This window comes from Arvicola amphibius, chromosome 8 (assembly GCF_903992535.2).
Source record: "Arvicola amphibius chromosome 8, mArvAmp1.2, whole genome shotgun sequence".
NCBI lineage: Eukaryota > Metazoa > Chordata > Mammalia > Rodentia > Cricetidae > Arvicola > Arvicola amphibius.
This window is the reverse complement of record NC_052054.1, coordinates 34,903,422-34,928,773: the sequence shown is the minus strand read 5'-3', so window position 1 is coordinate 34,928,773 and position 25,352 is coordinate 34,903,422. Positions and strand designations below refer to the sequence as shown.

Below are 25,352 nucleotides of genomic sequence, written 5' to 3'. Positions count from 1 at the left end.
TGGGCACATACTGAGACTCAACCACCAGCCAGAGAGCTTGCATAGATCTGTTCTAGGCCCTCTGCACATGTGTTACAGTGGTGTAGTTTGGTCTTCTTGTGGGGCTCTAACAGTGGAGCAGGGGCTATCTCTGACTTTGTCACCTGGGATCACTTCCTTTTACTTAGTAACCTCATTCTGCATTAATTAGAAAAGAGGTGCAACTTGATATGCGATATGGGAAGTCCTTCTGTATATGTGTTGCTTTTTACTGGTTAATGAATAAAGAAGCTGCTTTGGCTGTGATAGGAAAGAATAGAGCTAGGCCAGAAACCTAAACTGAATGCTTGAGGAAAGAAGGAAGGGTTGCCATGTAGCCACCAGAGGAGACAGATGCCTGAAATTTGCCCAATACGCCACAACCCTGTGGCAATACACAGATTAATAGAAATGGGTTAATTTAAGATATAAGAGCTAGCTAGCAATACACTTAAATGATTGGCCGAGCAGTGATTTAATTAATATAGTTTCTGAGTGATTATTTTGGGTCTGGGTAGCCAGGAAACAAACAAGTAGTCTCCATCAACAAATATGTCATGGTTAGGTGATATACATGGGAGGCTTACCCTTTTCTGAAGAGAAAGGAGTATTAGTAGATGGGGGAGTGGAGGTTTGTGGGAGAGAATTGGAGGAAAAAGGGTAAAATGTGATTGGGGTGAAATTAATTAATTAATTTGTTAATTAATAAAATGCAAAATAAATAAAAGAGTATTCCTCATGCCAAATAACCTATATGTATCTAGTGTTCCAATCAATAACTAATTTTATGACCTTGGATGTTTGCTTTTACTATGCTTTCTTACTGAAAAATTCATCTTTTATTTTAGGCTATCAACATTATCTATGTCATGAGGATTTGTAGGAATTCACTGAGTTAATAATAGCTTTAGAGTAAAGGCTGGCTATAAGTATTGCTGGTTTCTTACCATTATCTTTATTAACATTTTAAATTGTAATACACATTGTGCATTGACGGAGAAAACTAATTCATTGCTCAAGTATGATTACACTGAAATTCTACATAGAGAATTTCTATTTCCAAATAATGATTCAAACTGTCCCATCATGTTTCTTATTAGATAAATTTAGACATAATGCTATTTTTCTTCTTAATGAATGTCATATATAAATAAATCTATTATCTTAAAATTAGCAAAAACAATAACAATAGCAAAGACAATAACCACTGCCATTTATTTGTACTTACTCTGTGTCAAGCATGGTGTTAAGCATTCACAGCTGCTATGAAACACTTTGAGTAATGATAATTATGACCCCTTAAAATTCAACTGAATCAAATATCTAACTAGACTCAATTAAAATGATTTAACCATCAGTTCACCAACTAAAAGCTTTCTGACAACATTGATCTTCAATTTGAATTCAAGTATTTGGTATGTATTTTATTGCAATAACTTCTTTTAAATCAAGTGCTGTGCTTAACTGTATTCTTTCCAGTTGAATCAAGTCTACACACTGAGTGACATGCATCACTTCTCATGGTTGGCTTTGAAGGTTTTCTGAAAGCCAATTCTTATATTCTTTGAGAACAATCAATAAGTAGGAAATTCATATTCTTATAGTTCATTTCTAGCGAGAAAAATACTTTGGAATTAAAGTACTAAATTGGGTCATAATGAAATTAGAAATTATTTTAAAAGTTTCATGATGGAACTATTTTAAAAGATACATAAAACTAAAATATACTCTGTTATTTGCAACTACATACATGGTGTACTAGATTTAAGATGCTGGGTTTGTTGGTTTTATTGAAAATCATTATCAGGAAAAAAAGAATTAATTTTTACAGCGAAGGAATGTATTTATAAACTTGAAATATATACAGCCTAAATCCCCTTTAAGTCCTAGGAAAGACAAAAGAAGCTTGACTCCACCCCTACACAGCAGGAAACAACCAGATGAACACAGCTTCCCTGTCCTTTTGTAGTCTCTTAGGTCTAGAATAAAGAGATCTGGTGAGCCAAGAAACTCTGAACAAGAAAGTCACTCTTTGATAACACCTGCAAGTACTTATAGAGCTCCAGACAAAAGGGACAACATCCCAAGTTCCTTTGGATTTGCAACTTCCAGGCTGCAGCTGAATAGACCATAGATGGACTGTAAGATGGACTTCAACCTCAAAGTTCCCTTTTCTCCCCTTCTAAACTCCCAAGCACCCTGAACCTCAACACACAAGAAACCACTGCCCCGGCGAGATGGCTGCCCCTCGTTGTTCTAATTATCAATAAATGAAATAAATACATGAACAAAAACATTAGACTTTATAGTACCTGGGTAGATGATAATTAGGAGAGAATTTAATAACAGATATCTTTTCCTTCTTGAAATTAAATAGAAAAATAAAAAGTGCTAAAATTTTGAAATTACTAAGTGAAATGCAACGATTATTGATGCAACACTTTTGTGAAATATACTATAGTATAAATAACAAAGTACGGGCATCCCCCCCTTCAAGAATCCTTAAACATAGTGTCAAAAATGAAAAGAACAAATCAGTGCGTTAAGAATTCACTATGTTCCATCAAATTTTGCCTTTTTTTGATTCATCTTTGCTTTCTCTCTTTCCCTTGTGAAGCTTGTGACTGTTCCCATCTGGGCAACAACTGTGACCCGAAAACTGGCCAGTGCATTTGCCCTCCCAATACCATTGGAGAAAAATGTTCTGAGTGTGTTCCCAACACCTGGGGCCACAGCATTGTCACCGGCTGTAAGGTAGGTGGATTGCTGTTGTCATCTGATTGTTTTGTTAAAGAGTTTCAAGGTCTATAACTGGATACTTCAGCCCAATATCACATCACAATATAACATAGAATTATCAATGACTGTCTTAACGACACTGATCATTATTTTCCACTTTACTGTGGCAGACATACTTATTAGTTGAATTCATGATGCCTACAAAATAGAAGGGGAAGGGAAAACAAGTCTATACTAAAACTTCAGATAACTATCTCATTCTAAGAAAAAGAAAATACATCTGTGAAACAAGAGAGACCAAAAAATTAATTTGCCAATATCCTATTAAAATTGTGTCAAGTTAACTTGGCTTTAATTTACAAGAAGTGATTAAAAGGAATCTGAAGAGTAAAATTAACTAGCTTTCGTCAGAAAAGTCCTGTTTTCCCCTATCCAGATCAAGCCTCACTCTGCGCATCAGCAGCGAAGAATCACCCATGAGGCATTCATGAACGATGCCACAGGCCACCCAGTGGCTTCAGTGAGGTTGTGGTGTGGGCTGCAGAGTGCAGACACCTTATGCTTATTTGAACCCACTGATTTGGAGTAAAACAGGAGAAGCCCTAAGGACTTCTAGGTTCTAGTCTGAAAAAAAGTGGAATAGGACATAACTTATTCCTTTTAGGAATCATAGGGAACATAGGAACTTCCGGAAAATGGACATTCAGGGAAGGCTTGGTTCTTTGTTGCTTGATGTTTGCCAATCACTAATTAAATGAGATTAAAACTCATTCATCTAATGAGCTTTGACTTACGATTGCAATAAATTAACGATCTCTTGCGCCTTTTTGAAGTCACCTTTCGTGGCACACGCCTTTAATCCCAGCACTTGGGTGGCAGAGGCAGGCAAATCTCTGTGGGTTCAAGGCGAGCATGGTCGACAAGAGCTAGTTCCAGGACAGGTTCTGAAACTACAAAACTACAGAGAAACCCTGTATCAAAAAAAACAAAAAAAAAAAAGAAAGAAAGAAAGAAAGAAAGGAAAGAAGGAAGGAAGGAAGGAAGGAAGGAAGGAAGGAAGAAAGGAACAAAGAAAGAAACGAATAAAGAAAGAAATCAGCTCTCCTTTACCCCTCCTGGTGCTACTGTGTTGAGCTTAGTGATTTCCTCACCTCTTTGAAACCCTCAGTTGTTTTCTTCTTCTAGTCTCGAGGACAGTGAATTTGATTTGCCTTCCATCCCTTACTTTTGAAGTTTATCCATCGTACTGCAAACATCAGAAGTTTGTCCTATTTAGTTGCTTAATAATATTACGTTGTATACTCTCCTGTAATTTGCTTACCTGTTTACATTTAATACGCAGTTCAGAACATTCATTAATTACTCTGCTCTGAGCATTAGTGTGGGAGTCAGAAGTTTATTCACAAACCAAAAATTTTAATTTCTTCTAAGAATACTCCACATCTTTGCCAACACAGACAATTGTGACTATTTCAATTTTAATGATTTAGTTGGTTGTGCATTCCTATCTTTTGCAATCTTTAATGTTAAACAGTGGTGGGAATTGTGTTGCTTATTTAATTAGCAATTGGCTATTTATGTACATCCTTTTATGAAGCTATTACAAATATTTTGCTCACTTTTATTCTGAGGTTGTTTCCCATTGATAACAGTAATTGTAAGAGGCTTTTGCGTATTCTAAGTGAACATTCTGTAACACACACACATTAAAGCTAAGAATATAACTTGCTTTTACTTAGTATCTTTACCTAATTTTTATATGAATGAACAAGTTTCTTGTATCATTTCTTTTCTGGATTCTGTTTCTTATATTTTGCCTTGGAAGAATATGTTTTCCTAAGTCTAAAGATTTCTTTCCTGTGATTTCTTTATAAAATTTTATAATTTTAGCTCTTCAGTTTGGGTTCACATTCTACATTTAATATCAAGTTTTCTCTAGTTCGAGCTAATCAAATTTACTTTGTTATGGCTGTCCAATTTTCCCAACATCATTTATTGCAAAGACTTCTTGTTTAATTAGCTTGGCTTCTTTATTAAAGTAGTTGACCTCATGTTCATGATTCTTGGATTCTTCTATTTTCTTATATAATTGTGTAAATAGTGTTATGTTTTTGTTGCTGTAGTTTTCTAGGAAGGAATGAGTCATATTACAAGTCCTCCCGCTTTAGTTCTCATTCCCCGTATTTTGGGAGGACTTTGGGTAAAATGCTTTGTATATTCTGTTGCATTCCTGTACACTGTTTATTCACTGATCATGTGGACCCCTGTGATGCTTGCTTTTGTTTTCATAAAGAAGGTGTCAAAAATATCCTTAAATCTATGACAAGTGAGTCTCCCTGGACCCTTCTTATAACCCGATTCATTGCTGAATTTTTCCCACCTTATAATCGGAACTGTTAAACGACCTAAGGTTTCTGTGACCTCTAGAAATGTTTCATCCTAGATGTCTTCAATGCTTTCCTTTCTCCAAATGCAGAACTTCGTTCCTTTCCTGTGCACATTAAATTCAACCAAAGCCTCAACCATTTTCCTGCATGTCTCTAGACTTCTCACAGCACAGCTCCCATTCTGAGCACATTAGGTTTGCTCCTGTAAATTTTAGCTTCTTCATATTTTCAAAGCAAGTACCATTGCCTCTCAGCTCAGCTCTTTTAGTTTTACTTTTCTCTCTAGTGTTACGATCTTGAAGCTGCCTCCACTCACAATATCATTTCTTTCTTTCTTTTCTCGGCAATAATAGTTTAATACTTTATTATCCAATGTCTAAAAACTTCTTGTTTTGTTTTTTGATGGCATTTTTTTTTAGCTTTTATGGTTTCATTATTTAAACACAGAGGTAGTTTTTAAAAATAATTAGGTGGTATTTTAGTGTGTCTATGTAACAAGTCCAAGTAAGATGAGAGTCACACTGCACCTACTGGGTTTAAAGAGGTAAATAATGGCATTTTAAAAGGGGGCGACAGTCCTTTCAGTCAGTCACCCTGAGTTTAGGAACACTGAAATGTGCCAACAAAGTGTGGCCTCCTGAACCCAGTGACACTGTCCTGGGTAGACAGGTAGACTCTATTTTTGACTGGGTGGTTGTGAACCATCACTAAGTGTGATAAAGGGAAAATGTTCATGAGCCCCCCACACACACACACACTCTGAGCGGTGAGATCTGGACAGTGGATTAATTCTAGGGGAGGAAGAGTCACTATTACTTAAGGTGTGGCTCCTCATAGGGCGTCCATGCTCTGGTGGCTGGCTCACCACAGAGTGCCCTGTCAGCGCAAACTGGAGTTGATGACTTATTTCAAAATCAGAAAAGAGAACACAGACTAGGGGGGTTTAGAAAGCTGGGGAGTAGATCTTGCAAGAGTTACCAGAAGGAGTTGATGGTGAACATATTCAAAAGACATTTTACAAAATTCTCAGAGAATTCATACAAATTTAAAATTGAGTGAACACTGGCCTAGAATACACTGACCTCAGAAAGAATTTAAGTAATGGTAAGTGTTTAAGGGAGTTCAGACCACGCCCCAATATGTGACTAAAAGTCACAAACACTAGACAAGATGGTGATTTTCTTACTTCTCATGGTATTGAGTTGACTTTCTATAAAGCTACATTTTGAATTACTATTTTTTTCAAGTATTTCAAAGGTTTTGTTGAGTGTAAACAGTGCTCTAGGTTTCTAAGTGATGATGATGATGATGATGATGATGACTATTATTTGCATTTTAAAGTCAAACCTAAGTATACACTCTGTCACTTGGAATTACTTCTTTAAAAGATAAATAAATAAATAAATAAATAATAAATAAGATACATAGGAGTGCATTCTGTCCACAAAGCATTGAATAGGGCCAAATTGTAAGGAAATTCTTGAACTTAAAGCTGATTTTTTATGGTTATTATAAGGGGCATATTCTTTTACTGGTACCCGAATAAACATTTTGTTGATTGAAGTCTCAATTGAATTTTATTACTTTGAACTATTGTTTAAAGCAACCTAAATTTCTGAGTAACTGCACATTTTGCTACTCGAATGATTTATAAAAAATCATGTGGCTACTAGAAACTATTTACAAGCATACATTCCACCATTTAAAAACTTATAATTTTTTAATTATAAAAAAAATTATAATATAATTTAATGCAACAGTAATTTGGAAGGGAGAGATTCTCTTCTTTTTTGCCATGGAGAATTCCTCCAAGCTGAGGTGTGAGCACACACATCATTTGAGCTGTCGTTGCAGTAGAATACCAAGCCTGCCATCCTTCACTAGCAGAGGAAAGGCGAATAAATCCTCTGTTGCTAAACAAACATTACATCCAATTATAATTTAACTTTGATGTTGGGTATAGTGCTATCTAAACACACAGTTAGTTGTCTCATTTATTCCCACTGTAATTTCTCAAATAAACTTCCTGATCTGGAACGATTCCAAAGTCTATTTGTACTGTCAGTAAACCCCAAGAGCTAGTTATTTGATTATATACAGCAAACTGGTGAGAAAGTATTTTATATTATTTTGTCATCTAAAATGATGTTGCTTTTTGGAACCTTTGGAAATCTATCCCATGGTTATTGTTTCCACACCATATCATTATTTTATTGAAGCAAGTCCACAAATACTCAGTGAAATTGGCAATTCTGAAAGCTCATTCTACATCTGCTATTCTTTAGTGAGTTATGTGAGGGCCATTGTATTAATCAGCGTTCTCTAAAGGAACAGAAATAGCAGGATGAATATGAATATACATACATATTAAAAGGGGATTTAACAGATTGGCTTACACAATTTGGTCCCGGTTGTTCAAAGAGTGGTTGTCTCACAAAGGAAAATGGGGAATCCTGTAGTTTCTCAGTCTATGAGGCTGGATGTCTGAGTGGTCCCAATCTGGCATTGGTGTCCTGGAGAGTTGCTTGTAGGCAATCTACTTTGGAATGCCAACACAGCTGGTTTTAATACCAGCAAAGAAAAGACTCAGCAACAGGACAGATCAAGTTGCCAGCAAGAGTGAGAGCAATCAGGCAAAGAGCAGGGCTTTCTCCTTCTGTATCCATTTCAGTGGACGGCAACAAGGCATAGTCCTGATTCAAGGTGTGTCTCCTTGTTTCAAATAATCTAAGAAAATCCCTCACAGCTGAGCCTAGATATTGGGTTTTAGTTGACTCAAGATGTATCTAGTTGACAATCAAGATAAGCCATCACAGATATGGTAATCAGTTACCTGTGTATTAGAAACTATGTCTGTTATAAGTCCCCTTTTTGCTCTATCTTACCCTCTGGGAAATATCCTATGGAGTTGAAAACCCATCCCTTGTTTTACCATTGAACCATCTTGGTCTTTGTGTTTTTGTTATTGTTTGAGTTTTTGGGTTTTTTGTTTTTGTTTTGTTTTTGTTTGTTTGTTTTGTTTTGTTTTGTTTTTGAGACATTGTTTCCTCTGTGTAATAGCCCTAGCTATCCTGGAACTAGCTCTGTGGACCAGACAGGCCTCAAACTCAGAGATGCTCCTGCCTCTGCCCCTTAAGGGCTGGGATTAAAGGCGCATACCACCACCACTTGGCTCATTGGACCGTCTTGAATATGCCTGTAAATTCTAAATTAGGCAAAGATGCATCTGGCTTTCTCTTTGTCTTTCTTACTAACCTGTAGCCTCCTGAAGAACATACATGTTCAAACTCATGTCCTGCCACTCTACTGGGACTGCGTAAGTTTAAAAACCTCTTATAGCCTCTTTTTCATTATCCATGAAATAATAACATGAAACTACTTCCACTGAAAGCATGTGCCATCCACTGTGTCTGCTCATCACAGCATCTCTATTAGGAGGTCACTGTATCATTGGATGCATCCGGAAGTGAATTAACCTGACTCAGGCTATATTGCTAGTAAGTGGTAGGTGTAAATGAAGCATAGGTCTGAAGACCTAACTGCTCTATTAAACAAGTGTTAGCCCACTCGGGACCATAGGTCCTGCCTTTTACTTGATTGTTATGATGGATGATGTGTTGATTATAAAATGCAATGTTTGTATGTTTTTAAAGTAGACAGACCAGATTAAGAAGTAGAGAAAATACTGAAACCCAAGTCTGTTTTTGGAACTGGGTTTTATTAACAGCCATGGCAGGCTCTGAAGGATGTCTCTCCATCCACTGTGTATCAGGCATCTAGAGTCGTCATTAAACATTCATGCTGACACCTTATCCCAGAAGACTTGGACAAATACCTGAGAATCTACACTTTTGTTGAAATTCTCCCTCCCTCCTCTTCTCTCCCTCTTTCTTGTGTGTGTGTGTGTGTGTGTGTGTGTGTCTGTGTGTGTGTGTGTGTGTGTGTGTAAAAGGTTCATATATTTTCAGGCACATAATCAACTCTAAATAGCTTATTTATATTTAAATTTTTAATTAAATTTAATTTCTCCTATATTTATTAGGAAGGAATACAATATAAAAAGTGTTTGTTTCTGTTTTGGGGAGGGGTTATATATACTTTTAGTTCTTATTTTAATGTTGTGCTTAGTGTAATTAAATAAATGGAAAGTGAAATCCATCCAAAAGAAGAAAGAAACCATGTTTTTAATATAATAATAGCCACAGTTCATACCACTAGTTTAAGATACCATTTTAAATATTCTTTTTAAGTGTGTGTGCATGCACATGGGTGCACATGTGCCAAAGTGTGAGCATGAGAGTCAGAGGATTCTCAGGAGTCAGTTCCCTCTTGCCCCCTTGTAGGATCAATTCATCAGGCCTGGCCACTAGCACTGCTCTCTACCCAGTGAGCATAGCACTAGCCATAAACTAACTCTTAAGGGCAATTCCTCCTACAGCTTCTTCCCTGCTTAACAAGGAAGAGACAGAAGGCTACTCGTCTATCCGGGATGAGGGGGTAAGCTCAGTCAATATAGCACTTGCCGCACAAGCAGAAGGTCCTGACCTTGATCCCCAGAACTCACAGCAGAGATAGCCTAGTTTGTAAGCCCACAAGCTCCTGTAAGAGATGCTGTCTCAAAAACCAAGGAGGGTAGAACTTAAGGAATGACACTTGAGGGTGACCTCCGCTTCCATATGTACCTACAGGAGCATGCGTATACACACACTAGTAAGCACGCATGCACACATACATGCATAGACACATGGGTGCACATACAAAATTAATAATGTATTTTAAGGTAGCTTAGGATGAAATAAAACAAGAAGTACCTTTTCCTTCTTAGCACACATCATTGTAGTTTCTAGATTACCATGTAGTTTCCTCCATGCAGGAAACTTTTTCATGCTATGTTCACCGATGTGTCCCAAAGGACTAGACTCCAGCATTACAAAGCTTATTATATGGTTCGTATTTGCATAGTGGAATAGACACATTAGGATTAAATTTTTCAGGTGTTTCCTATGCAATTGTGTCAACAGTTGCTGTTTTTCTCCCTTGAACAGGCTTGTAACTGCAGCACGGTGGGGTCCTTGGATTCCCAATGCAACGTAAACACAGGCCAGTGCAACTGTCGTCCCAAATTCTCTGGTATGAGATGCTCGGAGTGCAACCGAGGTCACTGGAACTACCCTCACTGCAGTCTCTGTGAATGCTTCCTTCCAGGAACAGATGCCACCACTTGTGATTCGGAGACGAGAAGATGCTCCTGCAGCGATCAAACGGGACAGTGCACCTGTAAGGTACGCGGGACTGAAACGCTGTGAGGAAAGCCCTCATTCGCGGTGGAATCAGTTACTCAGTTTCATCATTATTCGGTGTTTTATTCTTGCTTCATTAAGCAACACAAACATTCATGGCCAGACACAGATATCCTTGATGTATTATCATTGGCATGTGCTCCAGTTTTCAAGAACTCCCTTTCAGCCCAAACGCAATCTTGTTTTCCAGTCAGTACACAGGGTGTCATTTCTACAGTGAGTGGAGTTATTTTTCTTCTGTGTTCTTCTTGCATAAATAAATGTCTGTGGAGTGGGCAGGGAGGGCTCTCAGACACAGTCAGAGGAAAAGCACTGCTGATAACCAAGCTTATCTCAAACCATTTCTCCCGAAGTTAATCCGCAGTCACTGCACACGTTAGCATACTTACTGCTTTGGAGATTCAGTAAAATTCCATCACCTATGAGTCCTGACAGAACAAACAGTGGCTAACTATGTGCAAATTTCAGTCCTCATTAATACTGCTAAATGGTGTAGAAAAACAGCCAATTAAAATGGGTAAGAGGTATTTTTTCTGCCTTATATATTTCTGGAAAATAATCAATCCCAAGAAAAATGTGGTTAAAACAGTGTCATACATAGCTTCTCAAGACAAAGACTATGCAAAGAAATCCAGAGGAAATGGCAGATTGAAATCTGGGAAGCGAGTAGCCTTGAATTTCAGAAAACAACAGCCTCTGCATGAAGTGCCCTAGATAAGCAGATTATCATGCTCTATACATGCGCACTTTATTATGGCCTTATGTTATATTTGTTGTATGTTGCAGCATATATATCATATTATAGCATTTGTGTAATATTAGAGTAAATATATAAATGTGCTTTAGCTTCCTGGCTTTTTTCATAGCTAGGAATTACTGGTTACCTTTGCGTTTGAAATTCTTATTGCTCACAGCGGAGTCATCGGAAATGCACCATTAGATCTCAGCAACAGCATGCGGCATCCTTAGCAACAGGTGCGTTTAGGAACCAAGTACCCTTTAAAGGCCCAGGAAATCCCGACAGGGATGTGAGCTATAAATACCATTTGAGGTATCAGTCTTATACTCTTTGTTTATTTGTTTTACCTTGCTAAATGGAAAAGAAATGTGTTGCTATTTCTCGTTATTAAGCTGATTTCTCCTACAACATTATAAAGAACGCTGAAGGATTCTCTTCTTTCTTCAGGTGAATGTCGAGGGCATCCACTGTGACAGGTGCCGGCCTGGCAAATATGGACTTGATGCCAAGAATCCACTTGGCTGCAGCAGCTGCTATTGCTTCGGCGTTACTAGTCAGTGCTCTGAAGCAAAGGGTCTGATCCGTATGGGGGTGAGTAAGGAGCCGCTGAGCCGTGTAATGGTATAATGTTCATTCCTGCAGGAATCTTTCAGTCAGGCCCTGAGGGGTAGTAGGAAATGGCAAAACATTTAAGTAACCTTGTCCCCTGCATGTGTTCAGAAATGGTAAAGGCTCCATGTGCCATTAGGCAGTTGGTATAAACACCTCCTTTAAATTCTCCCTAGCAGATTGTTCTGTTACTGTTGATAAGGAAATACATGGCAAGTGCAGACTGGAAACCCTGCCAGGGAGGCCTGGTGTCCTGGCTTGGTAAGCTGCCACATCCAAAGGAAGGAGGTGCTGGGTGGGACTGTTGTCATCTAACACAGCCCTGGAGACCACAACCTGCCGCGTGCCTTCCAATCAGCCATCGGAAGTTGCCCATCATTAGCATTGGGATTATGCTTATTTTGGGTTTCATTTCCCTTTATCTCTCCAGAATTTAATGTCAACTTTTATTAGTGATAAAATATAGCAGTTTTTAGAGATTCTGAGTTTTATTATGCAAGTCATTTCCAAACAGTTATTCCCTGCTGCCTTCACCCACTATGTCTCATTTCTTTTCCCTGTGACAACTCATCAAAGCAGGGACAGGAACTCAGACAGGCGTGTCTCCGTACTTAGCATTAAAACGATGCTTCATATCCATATTCAGCTTCCCGCTGAAATTTGTGCTTCGCAGGTGACCCTGAGTGACGAGCAGACCATTCTGCCTCTGGTGGATGAGGCCCTGCAGCACACAACCACCAAAGGCATTGCTTTCCAGCACCCAGAGATTGTTGCAAAGATGGATGAAGTCAGGCAAGATCTCCATCTGGAGCCTTTTTACTGGAAGCTGCCAGAACAATTTGAAGGAAAAAAGGTAAAAATAACCCTGAATTCACAAGTGAACAATATAAAACAAGGTTGAGGAGTCAGGTCATTTGGGGGGTTACTTAAGTCATCTCTTTTTATTCTATTCCATTTTCAGTTGATGGCCTATGGAGGCAAACTCAAGTATGCAATCTATTTTGAGGCTCGGGATGAGACAGGCTTCTCAACATACAAACCTCAAGTTATCATTCGAGGTGGAACTCCTACTCACGCCAGAATTATCACCAGGTATATGGCTGCCCCTCTCATTGGCCAGCTGACAAGGCATGAAATCGAAATGACAGAGGTAAGCTTGGTAGTTGTCTGGTGTAAAGATACTGATGCTTTTTTTTTAAATTCAGTTTTATCACAACAGACTCTTTTGCTATTTACAGAAAGAATGGAAATATTATGGTGATGATCCTCGAATCACTAGAACTGTGACCCGTGAAGACTTCTTGGATATACTCTATGATATTCACTATATTCTTATCAAGGCTACTTATGGAAATGTTGTGAGACAAAGCCGGTAAAGTAAAAAAAAAAAAAGTACTCAAGCTAAGTTCATGTTTTGGTGTCTATTGTGCTGGTCAGAAAGACAGCAGACAAGAAATCAGCTAGTGACTACTTTGGAACTAATGTGATAGAAGACAAACCAAGGAAGGCTTCTGGTCACTTGGTAGAAGATACCATAGTTTGCCCCTAAACAAGTAGCATAAGAACAATATTATAACCTACATTAGTCATGGAAAGTTTAATGCACAAGGCAAAACTTAAGCACAGCACATATGAGGGTTGCATATTATCAACTGTAATGTTGTGAATCCATCATAAGATTATGGAGAACACTGACCTTGAAACACAAAGGTGAGTAGTCAAGGCCAAGTTAGTGCAGTCTCCATTCTTGAGCACGCCCCTCTGTCCATGCTTTTGTAACATATACGTCCATTTACCTTGGATATCATGATGTAAGATGATTGAAAATTATAGTTAAAAAAAAAACAATCACAGATGAATTAAAGAAATTCATGTGAAATCATAGAAGTCAAACTGAGAATACTTCAAGAGCGTATTCAGTGTTTCTATGTGAACCAAAGAGGCCAATAAATACAAACATCATTGAGAATGACACTATCCATCACCGTTTCTAAACTCCATCAAAACTCAAGTTGTCAGCTCGCCAAGAAAACAAGAGAGGCAGATGAATCACCTCACTTGATTACTTAAGACAGTGGGGGCTGGAGAGATGGCTCGGTGCTCAAAAGCACTGGCTGCTCCTGCAGAGAACCTGAGTTCAGTTCCCAGCAACCCCGTGGTGGTTCACAGCCATCTATAACAGGATCTGTTGCCCTCTTCTTGCATGCAGGTGGACATGCTTAGCACTTCAAAATAAAATAAAATAAAATAAAATAAAATAAAATAAAATAAAGACATTGGAATCCTGACAAAAGTTTAAAAACTTGAGAATGACCCTAACCCTGGAAAACATAACTCATCATTTTTATTGTTGCAGGAACCATAGCAGTGTTTGAAACAGAGCTTAAGAGGTACATGTGTAGTTGGAAGGAAGTAACTTCTAAAACTCAACACTCACTTAAACGGAAGCCATATCCAGACAAGCAAAGGCATTATGCTTCCTTCCATCTTATCTCTAACCTTTCACCCACATGGGAGCTCCTCTAATCACCTGGGAAACATTTGTGGTAGAACTCTCTATCGTTACTACCATTCAAGAGTCTCTAGAATTTTAAACGCTGCTCTCTTATACACAGTCACACAAGAGAATGAAGGTCAGATGATGCATGTATCTTCCTGAGGTAGCTATGGAGCCCCACTGGGTTCAGTAGCAAGAAGGCTGCTCAGAGCAACAAGTTTTTCTCTTGCAAAGGTTTTCTTTTCAGAGAGGAGTGGTTGTTTATAGCTCATAACCATTGTGCTACTCTAACGAAGAGAAAGCAAAACCTGCATTTTTAGCCCAAGATTGGTTTCATAAAGGCTCCCAAGTGCAGATCAAAATGCTAGTGACACCAGCATGGGCATTTATAATTCAATAAAACTTACCTATGCTTGTTATAATGTTTAGGATTAAACCTCCTTAAGCTACTGGAGGTGCCTTTTATTGAGGCAAAACTATTCAGTGTTTCACTTAAAAGTTTATTTGCAGAACATTTTCGTGTTGCAGTTAGTCAGTCATGAAATTGTTTGGGTTTATGGACTGCATATATATTTTAACGCGTAATTTCAAATTAATGAAAAGGTACCAGTGGATTCACTGGGGATATATTATTTTCTTTCTCACCAATAGGAAGGGTTAATTAAGTCACTTGAAGGATTTATCTAATAAAGCTAATAAAGTATTAATTTCGAGAGCTCTTTATTCTCTTAGAGATCAGAGTTAGCTCATGCTATGCATTGTTTTCTAGTAGGCTTTCCAAAGTTCTTGAAAGGACACCCAGAGGCTTCAGAGGAAGAAAGTAGTAAATTAAAAGCAATTTCACTTGTGACTACAGGAGCCGTTCTAAGAGAGAGTGACCTTGTGTTGCCTGTTTGAATGAATATAAATGTCTAATTAATTGGCCATGTCTGCATGAAACTACTCCCATTTGAAAAACTGGGAGGTAAAAAAATCTTTATAATAACTTCTCAACAGGACAGCTGACATCCAATTTACTAAACTCCTTAGAATTTATGTGAATTTATATTTTCCTAATACATAATCTCAGACTTAGAGGAAATAAAAATATAGTAATCAGATGTGGTAACTGAGCCCCTGGAATCTAAGCAGCTTCAAAACAATGTAGTTATTAGCTTGTTGGCCCTTTTCTACAATGTATAATATCACCTTACCTTGATAAATATATGTATTTTGGTTCATTGAAAACAAGGAAGCAAAAGAATTTCCCTGTATGGCAGAAATCTAAGGAGGTTCTTCCTTAAGGCTTGAGTCGTTCTGAGAGGCTATATGTGGTTGTGTGATCATGGACTCTGTTCTCCACTTCTAGCATTTCTGAAATCTCTATGGAAGTAGCTGAACCAGGACACGTAACTGGAGCAAGCCCACCAGCACACTTGATAGAAAGATGTGACTGCCCTCCCGGCTATGCAGGATTGTCCTGTGAGGTAAACCAGCCACCACTAACTTGCTTAAGCTCAGCTCCCTTCCAGAGCCAAATGGGAGTCCTTCCCAAACCCCCTTTGCACTTGACTTCCATGTGTACTCTTAGTCTGTTTACTTGATTCTTCACATTCAGGACAAGACACGGGGGCAACATGATAGTACATCTTTACCTTGTAAAGAATCACAACAGCATGGACATATCTAATAAAAATGAAGAGATTTGTAAAGTTATGTCACAGTTGGGGGATGAGTGTTTCAAAAGGCTGGTCTGTTATAACTCATCTATCTTCTTGGCACCATTTCTGAGCAGTTAGAGGCATTTAAACTGCAGTGATTACAAGATATGGTTATATCTGTTTTGAAAATGTTTTTATATAGAACAGACAAAATTTCTGCACTAAATAGCAGGCTGTTCCATTCAACATAGTCGTCTCAAAGGGACATAAATTAGTTCTAATGATGCTATTATCATTCAGTCACTACAATTTTAAAACCATTTCTTTTTTTCATTGATAAGATATTCCTTTGAATACTATCTGGTAGTATAATCAATTTCTACAAATATTAACTTGTAAAAAATACCACAATTTGGGGAAGTTGGGAGAGAGAAGGAACTGGGCTGAATTTGAACCTAAACTTTATCGTGGTCCAGGACTGAGACTTTGCATAGGCTACTAAACCTCTTTAAGCTGGACATGGTAAACACTCAACTCTCTGAGTAACTAATGATACCATATCTGGTCTTCCACATCTGGCCTTCTGTAGAGCCCTAGTTTAAGGCTTGGCCTTAAAGAGTTTTCTGGGACTTGCTACATCCCAAATTCTTTCTCATTAGTCACATTAGTTGGTGCTGTTTGCATGGTAGCTGAATATCATTGATGTCTCTTCTTCCTACAGCTTAAGGATCTAATGAAGATTGTATGACCTGTGAGCCTAACACACATATCATTTATTTGTAGCTAATGTTACTCATTATAGTTGTTGCTATGACATATAAACCAATTATAGGTCCATGTACTGATACTTTTAGTATAAATAGTTTAGTCTGCTTACTTTGTAAATAATGAGCTGGAAGTTTTGTTGAGAATGGCATGTATGACTCCAGGTCAAAGTTAAAATACATCTTGGAAATGCTGAATATGGATTGGTGAGATGCCTTTGCAGGCAAAGGCCCTTACTGTCGAGCCTCAAAACCTGACTTTCTTCATTTCCCTGGACTCACATGGTGAAAGGAAAGAGCAGACTTCCTTAGGTTGCCCTCCAACCTCCATGCCCTCATTGTGTTATGCACATACTAAAGCACATAGACACAAATTAATGAATAAATAAATAAATGCAATTAAAGTATCAAATACATGTTTCTTAAGGATGAAATGGCATGTGCAAAGAACAATAGAAGTTGAATATTGTGATTCCTACCTCACTCCACCGCCTCAAGCACTTTTGCTGGTTTATTGCTGGTCCTAGGGTTTTTGCAGAGAGAATCTCCTCAAGGATTAATATAAAAGAAAATTCATGGAAGAAAATCCCATTGTAAACTCAGTGCTGTTCAACTTAGCCACCACTGTATAGCTCCATATTGTTCAAAGAACAACTTCATAGGGTGAATGAAATGCCTTGAAGTAGCTCTATCACCTGCTTAAAAGGTGATATTCATTGTAATAAGTCAATTTTATATCAGAAATGGTCAAATAACCCATCTCTTTCTTAAGTATTAGTTTCCCTTGTGCATCTATTTTTTTATTTTTATAAAGCTCTACATTTTCTCTGTTCACCTCCCTGCTTCTCCCCTCCCCTTCAACCCTCTCCCAAGGTCCCTGTGCTCCCAATTTACCCAGGAGATCTTGTCTTTTTCTACTTCCCATGTAGATTTGTGCATCTATTTTTACACACTGAAAACTGTTATACTTATCTACATAGGCCTTCCAAACATATACAGTATATGGCTGGAAAATGAGGTAATGTGTCCATAAAAATGGGCAAACCTTTAGTAAGCATGAAAGATGAAATCATACAGGACAGAGAGAACTTTCGATTTTTCTAAAGAGATAGAATTTTGTTTCATTGTGTGACTGCATTGCTGGAAAACTGTGTGACCTTGGCCAAATCCCTTAACTGTCACAGAGCTCATTATTATTATATATAGTTACTGTTATGTAGTTACCTGAGCTATAAGGTTGGTGTTCTGAAAGTTCTAACTCACTAAGGTAATTTTCTTATAAAAAATATTCAGGATTAAGATTGACCTTCAAGTATCTTGAGAAGAAAGATGCTATGTCTCCATTTCTCTCCATATATTTAATAGTAGTCTCTTTATTTTTCAACAAAAAATATTGAAAGATCATGAAAATATTTCAGTATAATCTACATGCCTCTACATACTTCATGTTCAATGATTGTATTGGGATTTAGAGGCTTTTAAATGGAGTAAAACACACTTTAGCGTTGATTTTATGATTTGCCATTATCTGAAAACATGAATTAAAACAAATTAAATCAAGGAAAATGAAAGAAAGTAAGAAAAACCTAGACTGTGTCCACATAAGTGTGTGTGCCACAGCTTTGTCTGCGTCCTGTGAGCTCCACTCGGGCTCCTATTTCCAGGCGCTGTTCACAGCGAGGATTTAGTGGAGAGATTATGGAGATAAAAGCTGATCTCTCATAATAAGATACCTGACATGTTCTCCACATCCTGTTGCCTCTAATCCATTATACATCTTATTTATAATTCATTTTGATTCTAAACTGTAATTACCCAGGCATAAAATCTTATCGTCAAAGCAAGAGCTAAGCACAGTTTTGAAATAATCCACCCCATTCCAGTAACATATGCTTTGGGTTATGAATACACAAAAATGGTTCCTTTACAACATCTTCACCAACTGTGTGGAATTTGATAGATATTTACATTGGTAAGCTATTCATTTCTATTTTTAGACAAAAAGAGATTGCATAATGGTAGAGTCAAATATTACCATTTATAGCACAGCCGGTTATGAAAATACTACACTTTTGCCTTATACTTGGAGTGGCAGGACACTGTAGTTCTGTTCATCACTATTTCCTGTCCTTAAAATTCCTAATTATTATGGTTTATGATCAACAGTGGGAAATAGATTTCTTTTAGAAGTCAAATGAAAGCGCACTCTCCTGCATTATACCTGTTTACAGAACCACTCTGCTTAGCCTGCTTTCTCCATTAGCTTAGGAGAAAATTGTGGCCTAAACTTAAATTCAGTTTATGTTACATGCAGACACCATTTTCTATGATATTTGAGCATTGCCTTTATGACACTCTGCAATGACATCATAGAGATCAGAAGCTTGAATATGATGTCTAGTTGATATATTGATAGTTTTAAGTCTCTTAACCCCTCATCCCAGGCCTTATTTTAGTAAGGCTTGTGCTGGGATTTGGGAAATCGGGACCTGTCACTTTGGGCAATGTACATTATAATACCCAATGTATACTTATTAGAAAGTCAAAAAATTCAAAGTTCATAATGTAGAAAAAGACTTGTCCCCTTCCGCATGCGTATTTCCTTTGAGGGGTCCTCGGTCAAGTTGGTAGCATGACCTGTGGGAAAGAGACCCAAAGACTGTGTACATGTAGGCTTGTCCTCCTTAATGATGAGAACATACGTGAGAACTGTGTCCCTAGGGAATTCCAACCCTGTGTAAGCATCATGGCATGCCTGTACATGCAGTAAGATGACTGTTCTTTTCCTGTACGAAGTAGCCTGGGAGGCCACTATTGTGTGGGTGGATATAGTTGACTGAAGCATTGTTTTGTACACATGGTTATCTCTCCAAACATTAAGGGATGTGTTATGGATAGATGGTGTGTATTGCCTTTTTTCCCCCCTGAGAAACTTAGAACAATCATAACTGACCTTTATTTTTAGTTTATTCTTAGCAACAACATCTAAATTTTGTCTAGGACAAGGCACTTATGTTAATTTTATGGAAAGCCTCAAATTGTGGATTAAATAATCCTTGTAACATCCCTCTACAAAGAGAAAACTGAATTTGTTGCATACTTATTCTATCCTGCATGATCTCAAACACATTTCACGCCTACCTATACCAACACCACAGTATTATTTATGATCTCCATGGTCCCAGTGGGGAAACTATGGCCCAGGCAGGTAAAGGAACTTGTCCACCATTACACAGCTATGTATTAGCCAAGCTGTGATTTGAACCGAGATAAACTTGTTTCAAAAAAAATGTAAATTAACTTATATTTAAATATTATGATATAAAAGATCCATGCGTTTCAGGTCAGGAAACTGAGACCTGTAGTACTCAAAGTACTATGTGCAATAGAATGTAATAAGGGTCAGAAGAAAAATTCAAGCCATGTTGGCCTGTGTGCAAAGGCCGTGCTGAGGTCTGCGGCAGAGTGTCTTCTCTGGCACCTGCACGGGTCTTCTTCCCTTGTCCCCCAGGAGAGAGGACTATGCTGAGCAGCCCCGAGACAAGTTGGCTCACTGCTCTTCTTTTGCTCTATTGGCTCTACTGCCCCACATTTTTCTAAAAATCTGACTCCAATGTTTTGGAGAAATGTCATATTATGAAATGAAAGATAAAAAGAGAACAGAAGTATACTGAGTTTTGCCTAATTTAAAGACATAAGAAGAGAATCTTGGAAAAGTTTGAACTGCAAGAGGGAGAAAATCTAATAAAATGAAGTTTGAGAAAGTTTGTTGCTTTACTTAACTCCTTCTTCAGGTTCCAGAAAAACTTTTAAAGACAATTTAAAAGTAGTTCTTTTTCTGTCCTAACTGAAGCTTCATAATGCTGTTGAATTTTGCCCCTCCTTTTTTTTTTCAGTAAAAGCAAAAACACTTGATATTTTAAAAACACCTTCAGTGTTCTTTTGTTTTCTTTTTCTTTTTTGTTTTTTTTTTAATGGAAAGAATAAATACAAAAGAATCCAGGAAGAGAGGGGATTGAAAAAAAAATATTACATGTTGTTTTAAACATTCTTTGATGTTCCAATTCTTACAATGAAAAACAGTCTCTTTTTCTTTGTCAAATAATACAGCCCATCAGAATACAATATTAAACTGTTAAGAAGAAACCTTAGATTTCAACTAAACTAAAGACCTGCTGATTTGTGGAATGAGAAAGCTACATCACAAAGACAATAACTGACCCACACCCTTCACAGAGACTAACTTTGAAGCCACAGCTCCCATATTTATTGGGGCCCAGTCCCAAAAAACTCACATAGCCTTTTCAGACACACTTTGAAAAGACAAAATGAAGAGTATGCTTGTGACCCTCAGCCATGACCACTACTTACGCCTTCCCCAAACGTTTTAACTCAGCTCTCTGTCCTTCTCTTTACCAACTCAATTATAATTTCCAGGGGTGGAACCAAGCATCAGAATCTTTCAAAATTCCCCAGAGAGCTGAAAACCAAAGGAAAGGCCTAGAACATCCTTCAGAGAAGTCAGTGTGAACTTGGGCTGTGACACTGCTGGCTACTTGTTACCATCCCAAAAGTCACAGCAATAAGAAACACTACCTGGTGGACTACAGTACAAACCACCAGAGGATTATCAATACATTTTAGCCCGGGACACTGAACTTAATTTCCTCAATCAATGAAGTGTAATTTTATTTACTTTGTTCCTCGAAGTCTTGTTTGTTTGTTTGTTTATTTGTGGGGATCTAAAATAGATTAGAAATTCCTCCGAATTTCCGTAGTTTTCATGCTATGCACAGTATACAAACACACAGGCAAACCCTGAGCAAATAAACCAACAAAATAACAATATTTAGAAAGATATTTAAACGTGAGATCCATGTAAATAAAATGCAAACTTATTCAAGTCAGTATAGTAACAGTTTGTAGCAGTCTATACCGTGCACCATTTTGAGGTAGGAAGGAGAGGTGCATGTGTGTGCTTGCAGTGTGTGTTGACTTCTTTGTGCGTGTTCTCACATGTGTCAGTGCATATGAGTGTAGAGGGAGATGCACTTAGATTGCACAGTTGAATCAGGGGTTCTCACTAACTCAAAGCTCACAGCTTTTGGTTAATTAGTGGCTACCACACCCTCCATGTTCACATGAGTTCAACTGATCCACATTCCTGTTCTCATACTTAGGTGATGAGTACTTTGCTCAATAAGACACCTTTCCAGTCCCTGGGTCACCATCTCAGTCCCCTGTATAGTACCTCCCAGCCCCTGTGTGCCATTTCCTCATCCCCTTGTGTGACACCTCCATAGTCCCTGTGTGCCATCTCTCAGCACCCATGTGCCATTTCCACAGCCCCTGTGCATCATCCCCCTCTTTTAAACACACCGACAATTCCTTGAGTTACACTTAGGTGAATTCTTCTGCAGTAATTTCTAGACTTTTTCTGTAACAATGATGAAAACTAGCCTCAACTGTCAATAACATGATTACATGTTTTCACAAAAATACATACATATGTGTGTGTGTGTGTGTGTGTGTGTGTGTGTGTGTGTGTGTGTGTGTATACGCCATGAGATCGAAGACTGGCAAAGTTTGTTTTTTATTTGTTTGTTTGCATGTTGACTGCTAGATTCGGTCTTCCTTTGGTTTGCTCAAATTTGAAGGTATTAAATCTCATCAGAATTTGTTATAGGCTAATAAAAGCCAAGAGACTTTTAATTAAGTGCTTAATTGAGGTACACAGTCAACAAATCAAAACAAACACCAACAGAGTACTGAATATTGATTTTTTTCTCCTTCTGTGGGATTTCTGTATATTTTATCCTGAGCTGCTTAGGCCAGATCAAAAGCATGTACAAGCATTAGGAAGTTCTTGGTAAAACATGTTTGCCCTACTTAGCCAGCTGTCATTCTCTCATCAACAAGAGCAAGGTTTTTAAGGGAAGAAAGAAAATTCTACTTAACCAAGGTAGTGAAACGGCCTCTTTGCAATCCTCAGTGGCATCTGAGAACTGCTGCCTACCCCTTAATCAAAAATCGAACACTGTCTGATGAGTGAGACCATTGAGCCTGGAATACGAGGCACTCTCCTCGCACGCCGATGCCCTTTTTGCAGAAATCCGGTGATGTTTCTGAAATATTTGTATAACAAAACCTTCATGAAGATGAAACTCTTGAATTTGCATATGTCAGCTTTGTCATCATTTTTCTGTGGGTTTTTGGATTTTTATTGCAAATTGAGAAAATACAGATCAGGAGAGGATAAATTTTATGAATGACCTAATGGTCTCAAGATACATAGATATTTTGTTATTTTGATTTTTTTTCTTTTTGTGATCTTTAAACCATATTGATATAAACAATGCACCTAGGAAATTTTTATTATTTTGCTTTGCTGAGTTTCTTTGGACATTTGCCAATTATCCATCGAGCACAGAGAAATATGCTTTTGGCTGTAGAGGACACTGGGGTTGTCTCGTCATTTCATATGACAATGCTAGTTAAAAATAAACCCCACAATCAAAAGACACTTTCATGCCTTCTCAGGCTCAAGGCATAAGATGCAAATGAAAGCTTTTCCTCTGCTAAAATCTGACTGCTTGGTTTGCCTGCATCTGAGAACCGAAGGACCTAGCAGCATTATGTAAGTGGTGCTCCCCAAATTCGCATACGCACGTGGAGGGGCGTGGATCAAGGTCGTCTTTAAAACCACTGGAGATCCTTCAGTATGGATGAAGCAAGAGTGTGACTGTGGCTGTCCTCATGGATTTCCTTTTCTTCTAGACGTGTGCACCAGGATTTTACCGGTTGCGTTCTGAGCCAGGTGGCCGAACTCCTGGACCCACTCTAGGAACCTGTGTTCCTTGTCAGTGCAATGGACACAGCAGCCAGTGTGACCCTGAGACCTCAGTATGCCAGGTAGGCACCTGCAGCTTCATGGACAAGCCCTGTGCCCTCACTCCTCTTTCCAAACTTGCAGGTCCTCCACTCAGTGGCCGTTTCATCTGCAGGAAGGGTGACCGTATGCTTGAAATAGAACACGCCAGCGGGAAGGGTGCTTAACATGTTTGTCATTGTAAGATGTAATGAAAAACTTATGATGGGGAAGGCTCAGTTCTTCTCAAAAAATAAGAATAATAGCAGCTTAGAATGCATGCATCAAAAATTAAGTCATGAGTTATTTTATAATTATAAGCAAGAGTAGTTTTGTTATGGAATCTGGAAACAATGCCAAATTTTACAAATTTGGATAGTGGAGAAGCTTGTGGTATATATGAGGTCTTGACTTTGATTTACAGTGTTTCAAATAGAAGAGAAAGGATCGAAAGGACTGAGGAAGAGAGAGAGGGATAGAGGGAGAGAGGGAGGGAGGAAGGGAGAGAGGGAGGGAGGTCGGGGTTGAAAAGAAAGGAAGCATTACAAAAAGTAACTTTCCCCAAATTCAACCTAAGCCAGAATGTTAATATTTTAAATATTTCCCACTAATTTTGTCTGTTTAAAAACAAAATATTCAGTACTATTAGAGTTTTATATTCTGCCTTTTACATGTGCCTATCATAAACATATTTAAATACATTGATGGCATATGCTATATTTACCTACTTCTCACTTAATTAAGGCTGTTTTCAGTGTAGCATCTTCCTAATGATGCCCAGATCCTAGAACCACCCTTTACTTTTAAAACATCAGGAGTCCTCTGTCATTTGCACTTGGGATTTCAAGTTCTCCTGTCATTGCTGATTCTCTAAAGTTGAATAACTTCATAGCTCTGAACATCTATTTGTCCCTTCTTTTCCTTCTAGTCTTCTGAAATATGATCACTGAGCTTGTAGAATCTGCAGTTAGACATCAACAAAATCGTGTGTAGAATTCCTATATTCTGCTAGTTTTCTCTTCAAGTTGCTCCTAGAAAACTCGCTGTCCCCTTACAGGCTGCCAGACCTGTGGCCTTCCTAAGTAGTAGTAGTCACTGTTTTCTCTTGTTCTTTGTGTGCCAAGCCCTGAGGAGAGGGTGGCTGTCGCCCCTCTCTGTAGCAACATGCAGCTATGCATTCGTCCCAAGCCACAGTATTTGCTTGAGTCTTACACTTTAACGTTAAATCTTTTCTGTCATTCTAGAAGTTTTTGTGAGGTGAGAACGTAATGCTTTTGTATTCAAGGATATTATAGCAAAGACACATTTTATTGATTAATATTGTCTCTTCCTCATGATTTCTAAATATACAATTATTTTTGATATTAACATCTGCTTAAGACTTTTATTCTACTAGCCTTTTTGTTTTTACTGTAACACTTTGCTTCCCTTCATTTTAGAATGTGTTATATAGTAAACAAGGATTTTATCATTCTTACCTCTTCTTATTTTCTTAACCAGATGTCCATATATCCATTCCAGATCAATTTTATTCACTATTTTGATCCATTTCCCAAAATATGTTGCTAGAATTTTGATTGAAATTGCATCAAACTTCTTTATAAGGAATTGCTATATTTATACAGTTCAGTTGCATTTTCTCTGCCCAGAAATGTTACTCTCTTCTCTCTTCAAACATTTTACATCATGGAGAAAGCTGTTATGAAATATAGGTTATATATTTTGCATATTAAAATTGAATATATCAATTTTAATTTCACAGTTTAATTTCATTGGTAAGCATTGTAGTTT

At 37.9% G+C, this 25,352-nt stretch overlaps 1 protein-coding gene across 2 annotated transcripts in view; it reads left to right on the top strand.

The window, feature by feature from the left end:
- Lama2 (laminin subunit alpha 2) overlaps positions 1-25,352 on the top strand; it is a 594,199-nt gene that overhangs the window by 394,958 nt on the left and 173,889 nt on the right. For both annotated transcript variants that reach the window (XM_038339597.1, XM_038339596.1), the window contains exons 22-29: positions 2,636-2,772; positions 10,190-10,426; positions 11,631-11,774; positions 12,466-12,645; positions 12,754-12,942; positions 13,031-13,164; positions 15,638-15,755; positions 23,471-23,605. In XM_038339597.1, the coding sequence (XP_038195525.1) occupies positions 2,636-2,772; positions 10,190-10,426; positions 11,631-11,774; positions 12,466-12,645; positions 12,754-12,942; positions 13,031-13,164; positions 15,638-15,755; positions 23,471-23,605 (1,274 nt within the window). The remainder of the gene's footprint in view (positions 1-2,635; positions 2,773-10,189; positions 10,427-11,630; positions 11,775-12,465; positions 12,646-12,753; positions 12,943-13,030; positions 13,165-15,637; positions 15,756-23,470; positions 23,606-25,352) is intronic.